The sequence below is a fragment of the Anopheles funestus genome, chromosome 2RL (genome assembly GCF_943734845.2).
Source record: "Anopheles funestus chromosome 2RL, idAnoFuneDA-416_04, whole genome shotgun sequence".
In the NCBI taxonomy this organism is placed as follows: Eukaryota; Metazoa; Arthropoda; class Insecta; order Diptera; family Culicidae; genus Anopheles; species Anopheles funestus.
The window spans coordinates 97,079,451-97,104,742 of NC_064598.1; the positions used below are offsets into that span (position 1 = coordinate 97,079,451).

The 25,292-nt window shown below is 42.3% G+C and overlaps 1 protein-coding gene across 1 annotated transcript; it reads left to right on the forward strand.

Annotated features, from left to right (window-relative positions):
- Positions 1–12,139: 12,139 nt before the first annotated feature.
- On the forward strand, positions 12,140–15,695 carry LOC125763626 (odorant receptor Or2). The gene is made up of 7 exons (XM_049426979.1): positions 12,140–13,242; positions 13,379–13,462; positions 13,590–14,005; positions 14,095–14,194; positions 14,270–14,371; positions 14,449–14,556; positions 14,668–15,695. Exons 1-7 carry the CDS (start codon positions 13,027–13,029, stop codon positions 14,767–14,769), a joined length of 1,128 nt encoding a protein of 375 aa, XP_049282936.1. The 5' UTR covers positions 12,140–13,026; the 3' UTR covers positions 14,770–15,695.
- The last annotated feature ends 9,597 nt before the right edge of the window (positions 15,696–25,292 follow it).

Sequence of the window (25,292 nt, forward strand, 5' to 3'; positions counted from 1 at the left end):
CAATATCGAGGCAAGGGTTGTAAACTGATCAGATGTATCTAGGCCAAAGCTACGGTTCGAAATGGAAAGGATGTGTTTATTGGTAATAATTTAAAAAGCAAATGAAGTCAACTCCCAACCGGAGTGCCTATTCCTGGGAGAAGTACACAACCACCAGAAGACACTTACTTTCTATGGGGTGGTGAATCGATTCGAAGAAACGATTAAAATCGATTCATCGCAGCTTTGCGAATGGGGAATTTCTTCATCTCAAATATGAAACAAGATTTGCGATGAAGAGTTAAATCGATTAGGCGCTCATTTTATGTGGCATTAAAGATTTCCGATTCAATTCTGCAAAGCATAAGACAATGCACGCACATGTCCTTTATAATAGATAAGCTCCACTGTAAGTGTGCTAAAGTTGTCAGGAAATACCATAACTCGTCAGGGACATCGTCTTGAAGAAAACGGAACCATCGGTAGCAGCTTGGGCTGAATATCGCTGCTTGCTGTGAAGTGCAGTGTGCCCATTGTGTGCATGAAACTGTATGATATATGTGTCACCGACAACAGGCTGATATGCTCAAACGGCTCTTCTTCAGTTCCAGTTATTTATGCTAAGTGACAACAATGTCCTTCAGACCAGTCGGTCCACATATTTGACGCCTTCACAAAACCACACACCAGAGCGTCCACATGTGTTCCGGTTGTCTTTTGGTGCTAAGCAGTGGGGTTATACTTCACCGTTACCATCTTGTGACGTGTACTCTGTGACGCACTCTCTCTCGGATCGGGAGATCCTCCTCATCGTGACAGCAAGGGATTTCTGGAGAAGGACGTATGTGACAATAGCGCTAAGAGAAGATGTGTGCAAATCCTTTGAAAGTCACTTGTTGAGTTGCTGATTACACACACACAAAAACACACATACACACATACACATTTGGATGGATTTCTGTTCCAGTTTTTTTTCCTTTCTTTCTTGGTTTTACAAGTTTTTGGGCAACACAAGGTACGTGCCGTCATTCAACTGTGAGATAACAATAATTTGAAATGTTCTGTTCGAGAAAAAATGCATAAGACATGTTGAAAGGGCATCAAACAAACCGGTGCCGGACAGTGTACCCCGAAGCACGAACATATACTGGCTGGACAATCGTCCATTTGTACTCGACCTGTATGCTTTCAAGAGGGGAAGGAAAAATATATGTGTATGTTATCTCTTCCTTTACGATAAGAGGATCGTTATAGAAGTACGTGATCTGTTTGTAGCTGAACCAAGCCAATCAAACTGCTTTGCAATGAATCTAAATTTTGTCCACAGAGGACCTGAGCGTGTTTCTTTTTTTTTTTGCTTTTGCTTCTACTCTTCACAAATGAATCATTCATAACGTGAAGGAGTTTTTTCTCTAACAGTCCTCCACGTCACTGTTTCACATTGGAGTGGTATTTACATTCGGCTTGTCAAGTTTTTTCTTCTCTTAAATAGACATAAGAAAGAGTCATTGGAACAGATGTGCTCATTTGAATACTGCAGTAAAGGTGCATTTTTTTTTTCGTTGCTGTTACACTCACACTCGAGTATCTCCTGGTAGAACGTTTGACTTCCCTACAGGAACAGTTAATTGTACTTAAAGCTGGTGGAAATATATTCAGCTCCGCTTCGCTATAACTGTTCGTTTCCTTGTTCTTCAAATGCCACCGAACACGACCACATAGAAACAGGAAAATTGAAAAGCACATAAAGAGCTCCGGCTGGCTTACTGGCAAGCTCTTAGCAATTTCCTGCAAAACTCTCCACACTCTACCAGTTCATCTGTGAAACACCAGCCTCGTCAGTATCTATTAATTGCTCTTTTCTTTCCATCCATTGCACCCAATGCATTTGGGGGTGAAGATGCACCCCCCGGGTTTGCGGTGGAAAAGAAGCAAGCGAGAACTGCATATACTAAAAGCAAAAGGAAATGGAAGAGTAGGAAGAGCTGAAAATGAAATTATTTTACTTTGGAACAAAAGAAAATCTTGCAATTTTTGAGGATTTGAGTGGTCGAGAGTTTTTGTGCTTCGGGGGACGAGTTTTTTTATTATTATTTCTGAAATGTGCACTAAACGATCGTTGGATGGAACTAGAAAAAAATCCTTTTTAAACATATCTTTTAAGTTGCTAAAACAGTAAAGAAATAAGACACAAAATAGTATAAGTTCGGATAGTATCTGAATAGTTTTATATATCTTTAAGCCTAAAAGTATGCAATCTGCTAAACTCATGCAATTGTCATTTTGAAATGTAATACAATACTAATTTTCAAAAATGTCACCCTTGAACAGTTTTTCTCCCAAAAAGAAAATTTAAAAAGAACATAGAAAAAAGCACAAATATCTTAAATGCACCAGTTCGGGATTATGAAACCGTGTGCTTTTCCAGGTTGGTAATGATAAATGAAGTAAGAGCGAATCCTTCTTTCAAAACTGCACGTGTGCCGAGAACAATACCTTGTGAAGGTAAAAATAAATCGCCCTTAAGCTTTTTCTGATGGTCTTAAATTAACAAAAAAAAAAACGATTCACCGCCCCTCCAAAAAGCTCATAACAGATTAAATGTGCAACCAGCAATTGGTGCACTTTTCGCGATCTCCAGACATTCGTGATTCTTCGGTGATTTTCTCAGACGGTAGTCGTTGCAGTGCAATGGCCTCGTATGTTTTTTTATTTTTTTTTTCTTGGAAGATTCCATCAGCGGCACAATGGTGCTGGAGGATCAGACGCCAAAAAACTATTCCGACATCAATTGGAATTCCAATCGAGCGTACGTATTGTCGATTCGGCAAACTCTCTACTCATACAGAACTAACAGAGAACGAAAAAACATTCCCCACACATACAGACACAAACTTTCCGATGCATACCATCGCAGCCTTGCTCTCGTTGGTTTCTATAAGAAGGGCTTACAATATATTGTAACAATCGGTGGAGGGATTTTATTTAAAGGGTTGCTTTATTGATTGCATTGCCTTCGAACATGAATGAATTGCTGTAATCAGTTACTGCTTGGAAGGGCGAATTTTTTAATTGAAATTTCCCCCTTTCCCTGAAATCTAGCATCTTTGCATGATGCCGAGTAAATGTTGTTTTGAGCTTTTGCTAAAGCAAACTGTAACATTTTCTCATTCATAGTTAATAGGAACGTGCTGTCACGGCAATGGGGAAAAAAAAGGAAAATAAACTTCCCCCAAGCTCATTTTTTATCTTTAATTTGCCTCTTCGTTTCCATTAAAGTGCACTGCTGTACGGTAACATTCACCAGAGTGCAATATTAATTAAACTTTTGCGCTTCTCCTCAGTGAAGTGTTATACACTTTTTTCCACTCATCAAAAGTTTACTATTTGCTTGGCAGCATCGAGCGTATTCGTAACAAGGGCCGAAGCGCAGCAGTAACTACACGAAACTGTCGTCTCTGCTTCCCTGCGTTCGAAATGGGGTATCATAACACAATTTATGAAATTCGCATTTTCAAAGTAACACAATTCATCTGTGCCTTTGTGCCAGCTTTGGAATGATACACGATGTTTCCACGTTCCTTTGCAGTGAAATGCACTCTTCTGTCCGTTGCGCATCGGGGTATCGGGGTGTTTCGTGCGGCTCCTGCGTCACCACACATCTGATACGGTTCATTGCACGCTGGATGCTGCTGCAGCACATTCATCACACGTACGTACATGGGTGAATGAAGTCCAGCGATCTAGCTGGCAGTGTGTGACGACTGCAGCATTCTAGCCGCCCGATGGAAACGTGACCACTTCAAACGGTTTCTGGGCCCAAGCGGGTTAGCTCATAACCAGTTGCATCCCAGGACCAGATGCATCTCGCAACCGGTTGATGTTAAGTGCCGGCAATAATCCATAATATTATGATTGCCCTTGCCCGGTGTGATACTACGTGCCATTGTGACATCATTTTTCACGCGGTATAGCATGTTTCTGTTTTTATGGGAATATCTGCACCTTAATGCATTAGTGTTATAAAAGCGGTTCGTGTTATGTTGGGCGGTTTCATGTTAAGCAATCATTAAGGGTATATCTAAGTATGATATAGTGTTGGAAGATGGTTTTGTTCGACACTCAATTAGATATGAGTAAGAATCATGCGATTAAATCATATAACGCAAGTCTGCTCATAAGTTTTACTTTATTTGAACTTAATACGCTAAATGAAAAGCGCCTGACAGTATGCAAGAGGTGAAACAAATGCACCCTTTTATGAACAAGTTTGGCAATCATTTATTTATGTTTCTTATCGTTTCCCATTATATTTAATGAACATTTTTTAACTGCATTACATCCAGTTAAGGTTGGAAGTTAAGTTAAGCGAATAATTTAAGTTTAAAAAAAAAGTTACATTAAGTAAGTAATTTTTACCTCCAAAAATGCCTCACAATTCATGCACATGTACGTGCAGCTGCAACAACGTTAAGACCTGAAAATTCTCTTTGTTTTGTATTGCAGTAAACCATTGACAAGATTAAACCAACCAAAAGAATCTCCTTAATCCAGATGTTTTACTTCCCAAAAACTATTCACCGCTAACGCTTCATGAAACCACATCTCGGGCGCGTTTCACAGATTCTCCCCACGGATATACCGAGAAGAATCCGTCCTTCCCAAAACTACATCACATCTGACGCTGCCACGTATCAACCCAACCAACAAATAAATCTGATTTGGAGATGATTTCCCCGCGCAGCATCAGCGCCCATAGCACGCGCCCATCGTCACTATTCATGTCACAATATTTCGCGCTCCACACGCCAACACACATAGATAATGCATTGGCACCGCAAAACATACCACATCACCGATGGCACAGTTGTGGATTGATAATAAAAAAAAGTGGAGTTCTTTCAAAACACTAGAACACAAAAACAAAAAGGAAGGAAAAAAGCTGTGGGCGACATGTTTGCGGTATAGTTGAATGTGCTTTCAAACAATTAGCAAACGAGGCCAAAACTATGGTTGGAGGGGTTTTTCGGTGTGTGCTTTTTTGTACTATATTACTATAGCTCACCCATTTCCCAATAGCCATTTTCATTTGCAACCGCAATACTGTCGTCGAGTTCGAGCTTCGGGGCAAATCATGGAATCTGCCAGAACATGGTAGGGTTTTCCAATACGTTTCGGATGATGCGCGGCACACGGCAAAAAAGAAGGCTGGACAGAATTCGCATGAATAGTTGATTGCAAACTGGCCCAACGATTGTTTGGCTGCGCCGGCTTATCCCTTCGAGGATCAGGTCATACAACCGCAAAACATGAGCTATATTTGCACCGGTTCTAGTATCGCTGCCCCCCTTTTTTTGTTGTTGTCGGGCGTTTTTATGTTGTTGTGCACAATCGATGTTGTTTTTATTCCACAGCATACACTCCACCGCGCGATGATAACGTTTGATGGATTTTGATGCAACGAACACATACACACGAGTACTGATTCATGTTTCATGTCGAACACAACGATACATAAAACGGTAAAACTGGGTGTTTTTTTTTCTCTTCAACGGTGGGTTTTGAGAATACATTTGGGAGCAAATTGGATTGAATTGTTTGTAAAATTCAATTCAGAGTGTGTCTGCACGCGATGGGCTGTAGCTTAATTCTACTAGGTAATTTTAATATAATTGTGCTAGCACTTTCATCAAACTATATATTCATCCTTTGGGGGTAAATCAAGCGTTTTTTTGCATCGTTCCATATGCATGGAATAAAGCAGTTAAGATGGACGTAACGATATGAAATTGTCGAACAGATTGCATATCTCTAGGCGCTTTAGCATTGTAAATGGCATTGCTAACGGATATTTGCGAACATTATAACAATCAAACTAGAAGAAATTTATTGGTTTTATATCATAACATTTGTATATTTAATTTATTACTACAGTTAAAAAATACAAAATACAAAAATACATTTTTTAAATAAACGTAACCTTTAAAACAATATAAAACACTAGAAAACTGTTGTCTGCTTCTCAAATAAAGCAAGATAAAGAAGAGAAAATCAAAAAGATCACTTTATAAAATTACCTTCACTCAAGGCATACAAGACTAACCGTAAATATACTTATTCCCGAAACGATATACCAGATTGAAACACAACATTAAGAGAAGTACTACGGCACATGCTAATGTTGTTGCTAAACCCGGTACGGTACGAACAACCTCACTAGCAACAAAACCAAACCCCTAAATAATCTCATTATGTGTACGTATCCTGTACTCTCTTCAGCTGCAACCAGTCACGACAGCATGTTTCTGGTTCCGTTTTGCTCGATTTCCTACCCACAGTCGAGTGGTTTGACCCATCAAATCCCGGCAATAACCAACCGATGACCACCACCATCAATGCCAGCTTCTCGTACCATATATAGAAGTGCTTGTAGCAACTGTTTCTAGTGGTAAGTATCTGCCATCAACGTTTGAATCGTTTATTCTATTGGAAATGGGTTGGAAATCAATAGAAGCAACATTGATTTTCCTACCGGGCAGCCTGCTGGTTCGATCTGTTTGTGCCAGTTTTCCTTCCATTTGCGGACGATTCTTTCGCACGTGTGCATGTGTGTGGTTGATGATTTTTTTTTCGCCCATTTCTTAGGAGAAGACCGCATTTGTGTAGAGGAGAGAAAGACCACTCGTCCAGTGCGGGTTGCACATGCGGTGGTGACAGCTTTCTCGAGTGTATTTTCTCAAATTGTAAAGCAACCACCTAGCACTACACCTAGTCTTAAGTTGTGAATTGGTAAGGATGGGGATAGAGAAAAAAATTAAACCAGTCCCGCTTATCCCATTTCATCCGTTTCTATCTCATTTGTAATCAGAACCGTTCATTCTTTTCATCAAAGAGAACAAGTGTAATGATGCTCGGAGCAGATAAAGTCGAACTGGAGTATGCACAAAAAAAGAAGTACACATTCCACTGATTGATTGCATTTCTTCGCGTACCGATTGAAGAGTTTGCGCTTTGTGACAAACTCCCGGTCGATTCCTAGTCGAGATGGTTAGCGCATTGCATGGAAATATATAACACTCCCATCGCCATCAACCCACCCGACCCGCTTTGGCTTTGTTTCAGTGGTTTCGGTACTGATTGTGTGAGGGACAAAGTTAACTCTGCCACACCCGAATCGAAATCGCAACAAAACTTTGCTACATTCCGCTTTCAATCGCCGAGTATGGAAAGGAACGTATGCAAGGTATTGGGTTCGTTCGCACCCCCAGGAACAGGGAATGCAACCATCGCTGGCATAGAATGGAAACAATCACGAAACTTTTAACGAAATAAAGTGAACTTTTGTGTTTCGATGCACCAAAAACTAACTTTTGTCTGATTTTCCATCGGTGGATGGAATAGCAGTCAAGAGCAAGACTATTTGTTGGTTGCTAAGGAAATGCACGGTGTAAAAGCACGTGCCGTTGCGCAAATGATCACCTTTGGTTTTGGAACGCGACCAACATGCGCATCATATGATCGTGGCGAGCGTAACAAGCTTCCCAGGAGACAACTGATTCGCTAGAACTCACTAACATGCTGTTAACAAGAGCACAAAAACCGTCCTTTGTCTGTGTTCCGTTTTCTTCCCATGTTGTGATGTGGATTGCATACTTCAAGGCTAACTTGTCGCCCCAACCGATAGGAAAGGTCAAAAAACGCCTCAAGTTATGCAATTTGCTTACCATATTAAGCTTTTTGTAAGCAGTGAATGAGCTTGTTAGCACTATTTAATAAGGCTGTTCTTCTTTTCTGCGAATTTTAGTGCGTGTTTGAGTAACGATTTCCTGTGAACCGTTTGGTGTGTGAGAAAGGAAAGTAGAATTAAGACAAACTACTAATATTCTTACAGTAAGATTGTCCTGCGAAGTACCTTTTCCTGCATAGTTCTAGGGGCAGAGCTTCAGAAAGAGAGAGAAAGAGAGGTGGTGGTGGTGTCTGCTGCACGTGCCAAAGTTTGGCTAACACAAATTACGAACCCACTTCGTCACACGCAAAATGAGTATCGCGCAAGAATTCCATCACATACACACACACACATGAGCGAGACCGGAGGGGGCATGTGAACCAACTTGGCACACGTGCATATATTGGAAAAGTTGGTCCTTTGGTGGTGCGCGAACTTTTGCTAAATTCACCAAACACCAATTCCACTGTTGGCCGCATGGAAAAGTGAAACGACCGGTGAAGTGTTTCCCAGCCTTGGAATGCAAATTGCATTTGATTATGGAAAGTGGCGGTGCTAATCAAATTACCGTGCCGAAATGATGGACAATTAATTCGCGGAACTGCACTTACTACACGCCTTATACTTTTTTGCATCCTTTCCTTTAAACAGGCTCCCCTTGGTGGTGGTTTAAATTAAAGCCTCACTAATGCGTTGTTTCAATCAAACGTCTCATTTGTGTTGCATTTAAAATGAGCTGAAGAAGGAAATGAGGAAAAAAGAAATACTCAAACCAACGTACGTGGCAAACTGTAGCGTTTATTGCTAATCCAACCTTTGCAAATCACCACCAAAAAAAGACAAGCCCCGACCGTTGTTTGGTCAAGAAATCAATGTTTTATCAATCGTCGTGCTAAGCACCGTGCAAACTGTTTTTGCTAAATTCGGCTCATACAATATGCAGCCGGCCAGCTACACCGTTTCACCAGTCGGAAATAAGTTTGAAAAGCTAGCGGAACAAATACTCTTCCCAGGCTTTTCAGGAGTTCAGCCCTGCAGACGGAACGGAGCAGTGGATGCATAATTTATAAATTTATGAACAACTTCCTTCCCTACCAACGGGTACCAACGGAACGTTGTACGGACACGCAAATGAAAGCAACTGAAGCAACAGTGCACGCGCGGCACGCGTTCGCTCCCGTACGCTCAATTTCACCTGCCCCATTAGAAGTTTCATTAAATTTGAATCAACAAATAAACTAACAACCGATTAGTAGTCGCAGTGGTGCGGCCGGAATGAGTCCGGATCGGGCCAAAAACGAACGAACCAGTAACGCATTGTAATTAATTATGGAACAACATCCTGTGCTGCACGCGACCGAACCTTTTCGCAAAAGCGCGACGGCGAGACCCAGTGTGCCAGTGGTGGTGGCAATTCGTTGGCACCCTTTGAAAAGGTGTGTGTGGTGGGTGTGTTAGAAGTTTTATTTGAAGCTTTTCTGGTGGTTGAGTTATGCAATTGGATTTATAATTAATCCCGATATGCAACTATGCTGCGAGTGTAACTAATTTTAATTGGGAAGAAGGTGATAACGATTGGATACAGGGCTGATAGTTTGTTTCGATGTATTGTTTGATTAGAGTTTTGTTAAAGTGTTTGAGCAGGAGAGTGTGCTGTTAAATTACAGCAATCTATTTAGAAGTATCTAATTTTATGTTACGTTACACAAATCGTAACGCTCAGTTCAGTAACTCCACTCCAATAGTTGAATGATCCCTTTGCAGAGAGTATGACCTAGTAAGTCATTAAATCAAGTTGAAGAATACTCTTGCATCAGGGCAAGTGTTTAAAGTACATGACATAGACACACGATAAATAAGTAACCTAGTCAGGAGGTTATCTTGAGAGCAGCTAGGTGTATTATATGCGATACGTACCAGGTCAGTCCGGGGCCGGGTGCATCGTTCGTGTGAGGTATCGCCTGAAAGTATGCAAAAAAAATTATTACTACACAAATCAAGTCGTAAGGGCATAGAATCATTATGAATTCAATAAACTGATCCATTTCATGAATATTCCTAAGGCCTTAAGCAGATTTATTGACAAAATTTTAAAAATTGATTTATTTTATTGCCAATTGGTTGAAATGTGTTTCTTTTCACTCAAATAATGCTTTAAATTAAAAAAAGAATAAAAAATCAGAAAAATTTTTTTAAAAAATTTTCAACTCGAAAATTTCTTAAGGCTTACCCCTTGCAATTTTTTTGGGAAATTTTGCAAAAAAAAATTTAATTGGTTTATTTTAATGCCGATTGCTTGCAATGTGTTTCTTTTCACTCAAGTAATGATTTAAATAAAAAAATGAGTGAAAAATATTAAAAAAATCAAAAAATTAAAAAAAATTAAAATTTACTAAGGCTCATTTTTGCACCAAGTTTTGCATATAACTCGGTCGGCATCCAACGGATCACCAATCTTTAACCTGTGGTCGATAGATGGCATCAATGGCTACATTTTCTTCTTAGACGATCATGCTCTCAGGTGTCCGTGCCAGAAGTTATTCGAGGAACCAAGTTCCTTACCCTGTTTGAGAAAATGTAAAATTTTCTTCATTTTTGAGCAATTTAGCAAAATTTATAAATGTGATATATTTTCATGCAAATTTGTTGCAATGTGTTTCTTTTCACTCAGATAATGCTTTAAATTAAAAAAATAATAAAAAATCAGAAAAAAATTTAAAAAAAATTTCAACTCGAAAATTTCATAAGGCATACCCCTTACGTTTTTTTGGGAAATTTTGCAAAAAAAAAATAAATTGATTTATTTTAATGCCAATTAGTTAAACTAAGTTTCTTTTCACTCAAATAATGTTTCAAATAAAAAAAAAACAATAAAAAATTATGAAAAAATAAAAAAATTCTAAAAATTTGAAAATATCATAAGGCTTTAATACATAGCCTTGCCTTTTTTTTGAGTAATTTAGCAAAATTTTATAAATTGATTTATTTTAATGCGAATTTGTTGAAAAACGTTTCTTTTCACCTCAATAATGATTTAAATAAAAAAAGAATAAAAAATAATAAAAAATGTCTATATATTTGCCAATCTCCTAAGCAGAGGCGGATCCCGTTTCATGTCCTTACGGATCAGACTAGCCCGCTTGTTCGCTTATACAGGTTTGATAGTTAGGCAGAGCGAGAAGTATATTCATTTGGCTAGTTTGGGTATTGTACACATCACACTCTTACTTACTATCATCTCTAGTACATCTCTCGTATAAAGACTTTCTTGTTCTGCACATTGCATACCTTCAGGCGTTTCATTTACATTGCTCCATCCCGTCATGAAGCATCGATGTGAGAGTAGATGAGTCGTTACTATTCGTATGTATTTGTTTAATATTGTCATGTGTTTTTCCTTGCTTACTGATCATACTGATTCATGAAAACATCCACATAAGGCGTACTAAACCAAAACCCGCCGAAAAGCACTACATTTACTGACCCATTTCTGTTCATTCGCAAACAGCTCAAGGCACACACGAAAATGATTTCGTTTCCAATTTTGTACATATGATTTAATGATTGTTAAAAACGGTTGCATCACAGTAATGCCACTATGCCACCATGCCTCTGCCTATTGAGTCTCATAAATATCCAATATGCTACTTCCGCAATGTCTTTTCGTTTCTGCAGCTCTCGTTCTGTATGACCTGTGGGTCCGGGGAAGGAAAAAAAAACCCCCGACAAAGAACGATAATTTATTGGGATATGAAAATCAACTCCACTGTTCCACAGGGTGAGTTCCCCTGCGGCTAACCAAGCGTAACGCGATGCATATATGGGAACGTTGATGGTGGTGGCCGTAATTTGAATTGAATGGTTTTGAATCTACCACGACAATCCGCCGCACCACACACACATGTTCCACTATTGGTGTTCGTTTTTCGCGAGCAGCAAATTCAGTGCAATGAAAGGAAAGAAAAAGGAAAAAAGGAACACCACAGGTCGAACAAAGTCAAAAGATTCGTTGGCCCCGTGGATGCTGGGGTTGTGCATGTGTGTGAAAGTAGATGCAGTTTTGCTACTACGACTAGAGGGGTTTTTTGGACCAGCTAAGGAAGGAACTAAAAAAAAGTAGACGTCTTGCCTACACCCCTGCATAAACCACTCCCCTCTAGCGCACTGGCAAGACTCCAAAATAGGATTTTAGCTCTCAGGATTTTTTGTTGTCATCTTCCTTCTTTCTGCCCACCCTTATGTGCATGTGCCGTTTTTGTTTGCGACCGAAGCACTACCATATATACGTTCCGAATGAATGGAGCAGAAAGTCACATTGCCATGCCTAGACGATCGGTATGTCCAGCCGAAAGGGTAGGATAAGGTACAAGAAATACACTAAAACGGAACACAGGAACTGCAAGTGGATCGTCAAAACAGGCCGAATCTGAACATGCCCACTCGGTTGTCCCGAAAAGTTTCTTCCACCGACTACCGATCTTCCTCTCTTGTTAAACCAGGAACGGGGAATCAGGAGCAAAAAAAAGGCGAACCTCAATTGAACAAACACATGGCTTTTTCGTGTCGTTTCTTCGTTGGGTTTTGCTGTTTTGTTTTGTTCGCCGAAGTGACCGAAATAAAAAGCAGAACTTCACCGCAGGCTGCATTGAATGCATTTCCGGGATCGAGGTTCATTTCTATGCTTTCGCTTGGGAGATTTGGCGTGGGAGATCTGGGTCTCGTGTCGTAGTTATGCCAAACATTCGACGTCAAATGATGGAGGCTTTTGTGTGGTGTTCTCTACTCTGAATACTCCCATCCTGGGGGGGTAGTTGAGGTCGTGGTCTCCAACATTCCCAGCACCTTTCGTGTGTTTCTGCTGTGCTTTAAAGAACACCCACAAAAGAGGAAACCTAAACATGCCCAGCAGGGAATGTAATGAGATATCGATAAAAGCTGATACAATTTCCGACGCAATTCCGTTTAATGGCCATTGAAATCAAAGTTCGAAGCGCTTTAAATTCATCCATACATTTCCCCATCTGTTTGTGTTCCCACACACAAAAGGCAAAGGCCACAACTGTGACCACGGACTCGACCGAAACGATTTCCCGATTGCATGGTCAGTGAAGCCTATCATTTGCTCCAAAAGTCATGGTACTCAATTAATTTGATTATAATCAATTTTGAACAACATACACACACAAAAAAACCTTCCACCACGGTACTATAAAGCATCACTACCATCGGCAAAGGTGGCTCATAAATACGAGGAACCACCGGCCCTGGGTCGACTTGCTCGCCTTGGAATTCTGGCATCCGGAAAACGTCTCCGCACGAAAATGCTGATCGAAGAGTGTCCGATAATTGGTGTCAACGTAAAAGTGTGGCTGTTCTGGTCGTATTTGCGGCGTCCGCGGTTAACACGCTTCCTGGTCGGTTGCATACCGGTCGCCATCCTGAACGTGGCGCAGTTTCTCAAACTCTACTCGTCCTGGGGCGATATGAGCGAGCTCATTATCAACGGATATTTTACGGTGCTGTACTTTAACCTCATTGTAAGTGTGGTGTGACCATTAACCGAGGGGGGGAGAAAATTTTGCTTTTAAAATGTTAGCCCACCCGCTTATCATATCTTTGTGTGTACATTTCGTCCGAAAATGGTTTTCCTCTCGGGGCGGCGGGGACGAATAGTTGCGTACATCCTTCCTCGTGATCAATCGACAGAAATTTGAGACATTTTTCGAAGGCGTTGCCGCAGAGTACACACTGCTAGAGGTAAGAACCACGTGGCAGCAGTAGCAGCAGTGCTCAAACATTTTACGTGCCCTGTGCCGCCACTGTTTACCATTAGTGACGAAATTATGCGCTGTTTGCATTGGACTCTCCTTTTATGCGTTTCCAGAAAAATGACGAAATTCGACCCGTCCTGGAGCGGTACACACGGCGCGGACGTATGCTATCGATATCGAACCTGTGGCTCGGTGCCTTCATTAGTGCCTGCTTTGTGACCTATCCTCTGTTTGTGCCCGGGCGCGGCTTACCGTATGGCGTTACGATACCGGGTGTAGACGTACTCGCCACACCGACGTACGAGGTGGTGTTTATACTGCAGGTCTACCTTACCTTTCCGGCATGCTGCATGTACATCCCGTTCACCAGCTTCTACGCAACCTGTACCCTGTTCGCGCTCGTCCAGATAGCGGCACTGAAGCAACGGCTCGGCCGGCTGCAGCCGGATCGGACGGCACCCGGGCGCGCTCCGGGCACACTGTTCGCCGAGCTGAAGGAGTGTCTAAAGTATCACAAACAAATCATCCAGTAAGTAAGACCCGACCGGGATTGACCTCTCCTTTGTGTCGTCGGCGAAAGCGGAACGCCATTAATCTCGTCGCTGGCCTTTCGTACAGATACGTCCACGATCTCAACTCGCTCGTCACCCATCTGTGTTTGCTGGAGTTCCTATCGTTCGGGATGATGTTGTGTGCGCTGCTGTTCCTTCTTAGCATTGTAAGAAGTGCTTTAGCACAGGAGGTTTGGGGGAGAGAACACACTCATTTCGGTTTCATTTCGGTCCCTCAATAGAGCAATCAGTTGGCGCAGATGATAATGATTGGATCGTACATCTTCATGATACTGTCGCAGATGTTTGCCTTCTACTGGCATGCCAACGAGGTCCTGGAACAGGTTCGCTTTCGAATGCACTCTGCTGGGGTGAATTGCTTTACAATCGATCGCTTGGATGTCATTTTCCACATTTGCAGAGTCTCGGCATTGGTGATGCCATATACAATGGAGCCTGGCCCGACTTTGACGAACACATTCGAAAGAAGTTAATACTCATCATTGCACGTGCTCAGCGACCAATAGCGGTGAGTTAAAGGGTTTTTTTTCCAGAATAACTTACAGATTTTACTCACCAATTCTTCCAGCTTTTTGTAGAAAACTTGTAAAATAAAACTAAATCTTGCCTCTACTTACAGATAAAAGTGGGCAACGTGTACCCGATGACGTTGGAAATGTTTCAAAAATTGCTCAACGTTTCCTACTCTTACTTTACACTGTTGCGGCGCGTGTACAACTAAAACTTTGCCTTTTTTTTCTCTCTCTCTCTCTCCATTCGCTTTGAAAATTCACCACCACGCAACACCATCAAACACCATTAGCAGCCAAAAAAGCCATTTTTATCCCATTTGATGCTCGGGAAAGTTATTGCACCACACACACTAAATCCCTACCCACACAAGTTTAGTACCGCAACGCGAAGCATTAGTCGATGCGAATAAAATGATGCAAAGAACTGGAAAAGCTGCTTTATTGTCTTCCCTTATCGTAGTCGGGACTGGTTTTCCCAAACATTTCCCCAACAATGAAAGTAAATGTTCGATTCGTTGCAATAAGTTCCAGCTTTTGAGTGGTTTAAAAAGATCGAAACAGAACAGAATAGATAATCGTTTTGTTCGCGTAAATGGCACAAAAAACCGAGGATGCCTCTTGCTTGCGCTGATACTTCATTTCCATGTTAATTGAAACTAAGCCAACAATACATGAGCACGCTACATGATGGAACGACATCGTCGGGTACCGTGCGGCAGCCGATTCCTTCCTGTGAATTCCTGTGTGGGTATTGTTTGGCTTTTTATTTTACAAATTCATATCCTTCCGCTAGTGGCCGGGTATAAGAAGGGTATGATGATGATGATGATGACCATGGGGTTAGTTATCAAGCTACAACTATGCAAAAACATGACCAACAAACACGGTTTCCTTCCTGTGATGCTGTTTTGCCATCAGTTTTGTATCAGTTGCTGTAGTGCTGGGTATGGAAGTTTTGCCTCTAATTCCATTGCACCAGCAAAAAGCGTGCTCATCCTTTTTTCCGTTCATCCCAGTTCCGAGCATCGACAAGACAAGACCACAAAACGAAATAACAAAACAAAAAAAAGCGAGAAGCTGCCATGCCACTACTTCTACCCAGCGTTCGAAGCGCTCAGCAGCGTGCAAGCAAGCCACTATACACTAGTGATGGGTAAATTCGACAAAAATACAAAATCGCTTCCGAATAACTCCATCAATTTTGGAAACGGCTCCGGACGGCTCCGGACGGTTCCGACAGCTCCGGCTGCCGACAAGCAGCTCCGAACGGCTCCGGACGGTTCCGACAGCTCCGGGTGCCGAGTTGCGGCTCCGAACGACTCCGGACGGTTCCGACGGCTCCCGACGGTTCCGACAGCTCCGGCTGCCGACTAGCGTCTCCGAACGGCTCCGGCCGGTTCCCACGGCTCCGGCCGGATCCCACGGCTCCGGCCGGTTCCCACGGCTCCGGCCGGTTTCCACGGCTCTGGACGGTTCCGACTGCTCCGGCTGCCGACAAGCGGCTCCGAACGGCTCCGGACAGTTCCAACTGCTCCGTAAGGTTCCGAATGCTCCGGCTGCCGACTAGTGGCTCCGAACGGCTCCGAACGGTTCCGACTGCTCCGGCTGCCGACTAGCGGCTCCGAACGGTCCGGACGGTTCCGATAGCTCCGGCTGCCGACTAGCGTCTCCGAACGGTTCCGACGGTTCCGACTGCTCCGGCTGCCGACTAGCGGCTCCGGACAGTTCCAACAGCTCCGGCTGGCGACTCTCCGAACGACTTCGGACGGTTCCAGGCGGAATCGTGGTTTTAACCAAGTCGGAAGCGGAGCCGGAGTTGCTATACTCGGAAGCGGTTCGGAGCCGTGGGTGCGATTCCGAGCACCCATCACTACACTACTATACACTCAACTGTTCGGCGTTCCGAGTGCGAGAGCCAGCTTATGGTACGGGGGCGGCTTATGCTACAACGTTTCCCAAAAACCGACGTAAATACCGACGCAGCTCTTTCCGTGTCGGGGGGGGGCACGCTCGGATAACATGGAAATGTTTAATTAAAACTGTAATTGTCAATCGCTGCTACAAACTAGTTGTAGCAGGACGAGAAGGAAACGGCGAACAGCTACGATTTGATGTGGTTTACAAATTTGATTTCCACTGATTTTGAGTGCAAATTTAATGCATCGAAAATATACCATTCAAGCACGGAATCGGGCGAGCAGTCTTGTTAAACTTCGCTGCGCTTCCACAACCGACACTGCTATAAGTGTGGTCGAACATTCTGCAACAAACAACTGAGAGACAAAACCCCGGAAGAATGCTATCGACATGCAAATAACTTGAGGCATTTCCTGACTTTATTTCTTCTCTAGGCATGGTTGAACTAAGTAGTGTTGAGAATTCAAACTGTTTGTTCATAGATCTGTAAGAATGTAGTAAACTAACACAAGCGGAGGAATGTTAGTAAAGACCGGAAATTGCTCTAAAATGGATAATCAAGATAAATTCCATGCAAATATTAATCATCTTTACCAGCCAGGTAAAATGCACACATCACTTCGCAGTTGGGAATTCATTACAACCACATCCACAGTTCTGGGTTAAAATTTCCAGGAAAATATACCGAAGCTACCGAGCGACACGCTAAAATTACAAACCATCAACATTCTCCCATTATACGGAATATAATCCTGCCGATAAGGGACGATAGGTACGAGAACTATCCGAGAGTTCAGCATCCAGGCCGATCGTTTCAGTTTAATCCCTGGCTGTGCATCCCGAACAACAAAATCCCGTGCTAGACACATCTGCAGAATATTGCCGTGGTGCTTGTGACAGGCTGGCAACACATCGTGCACCACCATATGATCAATCATGAGTTTTGGTTCTTGCACGTGCAGCACTCACTTCAAACACGGCGTCGTTCACCATCATCGTTCAGTTCGATAGCGTTTTTTTTTTCTTTCTAGCAAACTGATCGAACACGTACAATAATTTACATTTCATCAAGTAAACCACCAGGCGGCTCCATCGGTGGCGCACATTTGTTTTACTTTTCTTCTAAAGGTTGCTCACACACGTCTGGTGCAGCCTTGACGGTGAACTGGCGTACTGTTAACACAAACAATTTCGACGTACTCAACGCATGGCAAGTATTTTCTGAATTTCCACACCGAGTCATCATTATGCGTAGTAATTTCGTGCCGATATTGTACCGAGTTTTTCCCCCACACTGACGAAAGGTGAGCCTTCAAAACGAGCTCTAAGAAATCAATAACAACGCACGTGGTAAGCAAGTATTTCGTACAGTACTGCTCGACTAATCAGCTAATGGATACCTTACCGCAAAAACCCCAACTGGCAGCAGCAGCAGCGGCAGTCGGTTTTTGCACTAATTACAACGGAACTTTTCGGGATTTTAAAACACAATCAGTCATCATATTTGTTATGGTTCAGTGCGAGATGAAATGATGAAATGCGTTTCACAAACAAGCGGTTTTTGAAGCTGCTTTTTCCGACACCTGACACGGGCAGCTTTAAGCTGCGAGGCGTACACGGTAGACCTGCGAAATAGCGTGACCACTTTGCGAAATAACAGACTTTGAAGTAGAAACAGTGGTCCATGGCTGCTTATTACGTTACTGTCTTTCCCTGTCCTTTCTATTTTCCCGGGAAAATGATAAGGATTCATAAGCGGGCCAAAACACCGAGTCAGGCTCTCACCACCCCCGCCGGACGGAGGAAGGATAATGAATGCAAATTTGATTTATTTCAGCTGTTTCAAAGTGTTGTCAGATGCTTGTCATTAAGAGTGGGCCGCAGCCAACAGCAGACCCACCGTCGCTAAGACACTCGGCTAATGATTCGGCGTGCATTCCTGAACGCTTTTCACGCCCGATTTTCACAAGGCAAGAAGTTTCCCACGGTTAACCGAAATCAGAGACGCCTTTATATAGGCAACCCTACTCAAACTTCCTTGACGCAATTGCAAGTACTTAGAAGCACCCGAGTGGGTGTGTGTTTGTATGCGATTTAGCGAGGTGAGCGCGCACGTCAGTGTATGTACTGTTTGCGTATCGCTAACGAGCGTAAATACATAAACTAATTTGCATCCTCCCTCATCAAACCCACCTGGGTGGAAAACCGCGCATCTATTATCTACACAAATTTTAACACATAATACAATACCAGCAACAATGCATCAGTCAACAATGCATCAAAAACAATCGAGACTAAATTTATCACATTTCACTAGCTAAAATAGAGCTACCGACGCGGTAAGGTGTGGTACTGTACACGTAGAGAAAATGAGCTTCCGTAACCGTACGAAACGTTGGCAGATGCTTTTGATGGTATGAATATTTTAAAGCATATTTCGAATCGACTAATGGGGCCTGATGGCCTCCGTACGTACTCCCGTGAGTGGAAGGTTAACTATCCACGTGCAAGTACTTTGCTGCTTTCACTAACTTTGCTACTTTCACCAATCGACTAATTGGCGGTCGGGTCAGGGCTATGGGTGTGCCGGAATCTGTTGCTAGTTTGCTAGGGAGGTAAATTGAACGGGCGATCTATTTCTCGCAACTTAACTTATCCATCCAAGCTTTTATGGCTCGATTTCTCTCGAGAATTTAGAAGCCGGAGCAATTAGTACTACGGCTCGTATCGTTACGCCGCTGTACCCTAAACTGTGGATGAAATATTTTAAACTTTAGTGTATGTAAAAGTAGAGTATTACAGTTGATGGTTTATTTGTTATATTAATTGAAAATATGAACGCTTTCACCATAACCTATACATAACACACACTTGACCCTTCCTTGAAACAAACTAAATGGCGTTAGCTCTATTGTGTCTCTGTGTGTTGACTCGAACGAATCGAAAGACATTCATTTTAACCCTTCCCATATCCTGTGACGCCAACACCATTGAGGCATGATTAATTCGAATTCATTTCACAGCTCACCATTCCACCGTTTTCGGTTGCATGTGCTGACGGTGAAGGCGATCCTAGGCAGGCAAGCTCTATAATAATTAGCCTTTACCTGCGATGGTTTCTCGTACACACGGTTGGTGCAGTGCAAAAGAGCCGCAGTGAAGAAGGAAGGAAGGAAATAAATGATCCTCCCGGTACCTTATTTTCACCCTTATGCTGGATCTCTCGACATCCTGAGGCTGAATAATTTAGATGGAGTGATTAGTTGGTTTTCCCCGGTACAGGTACGTACGAGCACGAATGATCTTCAGCACCGGTTGTACGCTATTGTGCATCGAAAATAGCAATTTCGAACTTTTACCGGTACAGGTACTTCAGATCGGAACTACTGACTTGTTCCGTATGAAATGTGTTGTGCAACACTGTACTCTTAATTACGTCCAGAGATATGCAAATCTAGTACAACACTTCCATGAATCAATATACAAAAAATAAAACTTCTTACAATACATCCCATCCCGAAGCTTGACACTTTCGATGCACAGTTCCCAACAGACTTAAAAACACTTTGACAGCTAGCAAACACCACCCTCAAACTACAAATTAAAATCACTTTTTCGAACTCGAATTGTTTAGCACAGTGGACAGTGGTTTTTGGTAAGCAATTTTGATTCCCTGGCAAACAAACACACACTCTCGTTCAACCCGATTTCCAACACTTTCTAGCAGCTGTGTTGATGCCAAGATTTAATTTATTATCTCAACAACTTGCTCCTTGTCAGCAAAAGCAGGCTGATCAGAGTGGCTGGTGTGATAAGAGGAATGCAAATTTTTGCAAAAACTAAACTTTTCCATACTCAAGAATCACTCCACGGGAAAAGTGTATTACGCCTGGAATGATGACGGAACATGGATCTTATTGAATAAATTAGTAAACTAATGCTTCACTTAAAAGGATCCTTCCTTCATTTCGAAGGATGTACTCGGGAAAAAATAAATTAAACGAAATACGAAAGTCGAGTTCTAATATCGATTTCAATGCACTCGAATTGCAGCAGCTAACAGCTTCGCTTGAGAGAATCAGCTTTTTCTTTTTGTTTTTGTATTTTCTTTTTTTTTTTGTCTTGGTTTCACTATCAGTGAATAAAAACCTTGTTAAAATCGTTATGTAAACTGTTAAAAATATGTTTAAACCATTTTGTAAAGCTATTTGCATAGTTGAAGGCGTTACTTTGCGTTATTCTAAACTGGCTAAAGTTATGCAATCTGCTTGACAAAGAGTTTTTTTTTACCAGAGTTTTAGCAGCTGTCCTGTTTCTTTTAGCAAGACCATCAACGGGGTAGCTACGAACATCGTTCTACTTGTCCGGTGCACAACGTGCCTTGCACTTGATACCCGATGGTGCAGTAAAATGGCGCGCTACCACTTCATCTTCATCGCTTCATCCATCAAGCAACCTCAAACACACACTCATTCCCACATTATCGCTTCGAGGTTTTAGCACAAAGTTAACCTATTGCAATCACTTGGCATGCATGGAACAGGACCTGTGAGGGAGATAGAAATAGACAGAAAAAGAGAGAGAGAGACAGGAGAAAAAAAGGAGCTTTGCTGGAGTTATTGAAACTGCTCGGCTTGCACCGGGCTGGTGAAACACTTCAAACGATGCAGCCAAGTTGCTAAGGGATACTGTGAGCTACTTGGACCCGGGACAGCAACACACAACACAATCGACCGATAAACTTTCATACCTTGTACCGTGCAACGCAAAGGCTACCGTGATCGATTGTTGAAATGTTGGGGGAGAAAAAAGTTGACTGTTTTAACAGCACATGCTGAAACGTTGCTGAAGCGAACAACCGGTGTGATGTTATGAAAATTCAATTAAACCAATCAATTATTCAATCCGATTTCTATATGGAAGTAACTGCCATGGGTGAACTTGTTATGTCAACTTTGTTATGTCGGTTAAATTTGTAACCAATCTCACTTCCACTCGGAAATTTGGTTAAATATAATGCAGGCTAGCTTTCGCTTTTCAACCGGCCCAAACAGGATAAAGTGTTTCATTTATTATTCCGAAAGTAGTTGCCGAAGCGTACTCGCAATCGTACTTTTTTATTGCCGCTGCTTACGTGTTGAAATGTGGTCGACTTTTGCCTAAGCTTGTCGTGTAAGCTTCAGCATTAAAATGAGCTGCATCTGGCCCGGTACAACAACCCCCCCAACGCGATGCAAATAAATGTGCTGCATTTTAAATAAGTTTATAAATTCCCACGTTTCTGCGCTATATCGCACAAAAGTTCATTCGATTGTTGTTTATCATAAATTACGAGCCACGGAACAACACGCTACGCTCCCGGAACCGGGTTACCATTGCCTGCCACCCCACATTGATGGTGTTGCCGGTTATTTTATCTCACCGAAACCCTTCCCTTACCCCTCCGGAAACCCTTTCTCACCAAACAAAACGGAAGCTGAAAACGCAGTATGGCGCCAGTGTGCGCGTCCCGCTCGCGTTCCTTCGTGGGCAGACTGCGTCAAATGAAGTTTTGCCCTGTTCAAAAGAGTGAAATAAATTTCAATTTACAGCTGCCAGTTTATAGTTTCACTCCTTTTGCTAAATGTGCACAGCGCTGGAAAACCACAGGAAAGCTACCATTTTGTACGATTTTTCCTTCCCACCTTTCTGGGTGTACGTTTGTTGCCCCGTGCGAAAGCGACACCCCGAACGCTTGTTTCGCTGTCTCAGTCCAGTCTCTAGTCCCAGCTGTTCCGAGGTCCTTCCGGCTGCTGCACCGAAAATGAGAATGAACAAATTCAATTTGGGGTTTAAGACTCTAAGCAAGCCGCCATGCACATCAAGTGCCGAAAGATTGTTGCCGGGAAGATAGTAAAAGTTTAGCATGTCTTACTCCATTGTTAGGTCGCGTGTTAAATTGCTTCCAACGGCGTTGGGTGTAAAGGTTGCAGGCGTAGGTAGTGAAAAAAAAGAAAGATAAATATATATAGGCAGCAACAGAAGTGATACTCCACTCATCCCTGTTTGGGAGACGTATACACCGTACCTTCGTTGTTAGGTTTTCACCGAAACGAAACTATCCTGTTTAAAACGAGAAAAAAAGGGATCGGAAAAACGAAACTCTTGTGGAAAAGGAAGCAAACACATACATCAACAAAGACAAATTGACATTATCAGTCATGAGGCATGTTGCATGTTTTGTCTGCCCTGGGATGTAACATTTCGATGTGAAGAGGCTAACCCGAGTTAGTACACTACTAAACAAAACAAAAAGGTTTACAAAACATGTAGATTAGTATTAATTTTTTACTTGAAAAAGTCAGTTTAATATAAAGAAAACCTGTTTTTGAATTTGGCAGGTACTAACAAATACTATCACCGCATGAACTGTCAAACAATGACAGCTGTCAAAATATATTCTACCATGACAGCTGTCAAAAATATATTAGCTTTGTTTTTATATGTTAGCTGCAATCAAAATTTTCAATGAGTTTAAATGCACAAAAGTATAAAAATAATACTGCCCACAAAATAATATTCCATACATCACGTTAAAGAGCTGAATCTCATTATCAATTCTTGGAAGGTGTCTTGGCATTGGATATTTTTGTCTCGTTATAATGAACCATCCTTTTCGAAGCAGAAACCCTTCCCACTTGTTCCAACCTTCAGCTTATTCCAACCCTTTGAAAGGCTTACGAGAATAGATAAAACAAACAAGCAAACATCCTTTTCCAACCGATCAACGTTTTAACCGCATATTGGAAAAGTTTTATTGAGACATCATCATATTTGCCCGAGAATGTGAAACGCCGATTGCACGTTACGTTTTGTGACACCCTTGTGAAAATGTTCGCATGAAAATCTACCTTTGCGGTTAATTATTAATGCACATCCAATCGTCTTAGCTGACCCATTCAATCCTCAAACCATGGGTGAACTCGTTTTAGCTGCTCCAAACCCTTCGAACCCTGTGCTCATTATTAATGGTAAGATGCTATCAACAGCGCATCCCTTAAGCTGCTGCTTAAACTACCCAGGAAAAACCTTATCATTTTGACATTCACATGGGTGGCTTCTGTCCTCACTCGTCGCTCTATCGGTTTGCGATCGGATTAGGTGCATTATATTTTAGAGCACACATTGAAAACCATCAAAACCCCCGGCAGGACGGAACGAACGTAAGAGCATAAAACCCTACGATTTCAGCCGAAAACCCTCCCTGGGTTGGGCATATTTCTCGCAGTTGAAAAATATCCTGCGAGTTTCATGTTTCATTATTTACACAACATCATCTATCATCTCATCGGCCTGCCACAGCCCAATCGACCCAACAAGGCTCAGGATGGTATGGCAAACAGACAAACAGTCATCCACCCACCCACCATCATCATCTGTACCATAACTCTGTTCGATCGTTTTAATCATCATTGATCTGGTGCCCGATTCGTCCTCTCGTGCAAACCATCCATCCATCCGTCCATCGACGACCGAACGGTTCATCTATTTTAGTGCAGCTTACCCCGTGGTGTGATTCGATTTCGATCCATTCCGATGGTCGGTCGTCTAGCTCGCCGTTGTAATGGGAATCAACAGTGGAGAAGCTTCTCTGTTCGCCTTCATCCGGGCAACAATCAGTGGCCATTCCGTCGCCATCTGCAGCTTCCCAGCACGCGCACCCGTCCACGCGTTACCATTATTCGTCCCCGCGTGTGTACCGCGCGATGAAGGTCGATTGCTCATATTTCGCCGTTATTCTCCTAACGATTTTCCACTTTGTCTGGCGTTCGGTTGCGTTTGTCCTTTCCCGCAGGAAGAGGACTCCCAGCGCTTGCCCTGTCGGGCGGAAGACATACCCCTACGGTACAGTACACACTGCCGACATTGTGGCGCCTCATGCTCTTGTCGCCACGGCGTTCAATGCTGTTTTTGGCTTCGCGTCCTTGCGTCACACGTTCTCTGTCTTCTATCGCTTTCATGACGGTTTGCTTGGCACTTAGTGCGGTGTAAGCGACGGGATATTCATTCATAAATTGCACCTTGGATCAAACGGCATACTATCATTATCAATTACTTTGCCATTGCATTGACACAGGCAACCTTTATGGCAATTGGGATAGGAAATTAGGGACCAAGGGTTCCTCTGAATGCTTCTCGCAATGTCGGTCCTCTTGTTGATTCTTTAGCCTCCAATCGTTCCGTTAAGATGAACATCTGAACGAATGAACTCGTACTGAATCAAGCGATGGTACACGATTCTATACGCATGCGCAAACTTTCATATAAAGCACCGGTTGATGAACACTTTCTATATTTTTGACCGTTTATTGCATTGAAGTCGTATTTAAACAATCACTTTTTCTATTTTTCACCATAAATTATTATTTATTTTTCTTCAACTCAAAATAAAAATAAAAAAATCGTGCTATAAAAGCTAAATTGAAATAGAAGTTTAAAAATTTTATTACACGTCAACGACAAAAAAACGAACTAATCAAATATGGGCATTTCTTTTCCATTTTAATGTCATCGTTTAAACCAATCAACATTTTAATTTGAATGCCGACGGTTTTTCACGAGTGCAAATATAGCTGAAAATCATTCAACAGTTCTATCACCAAACCCCAAAAAGGGGGCGAGTACCCTTTCAACCTAACACAATTCTTTTATAGCCCAACCAGTTGACCTCCAACCTCCAAAAACATTCCTCATGACCATATCGAATTTCCGTTCGAAATTGAGATTTTTTATATATACATGTACAAATGTGTTTTTTTGGTTTGTTCCACTAAAC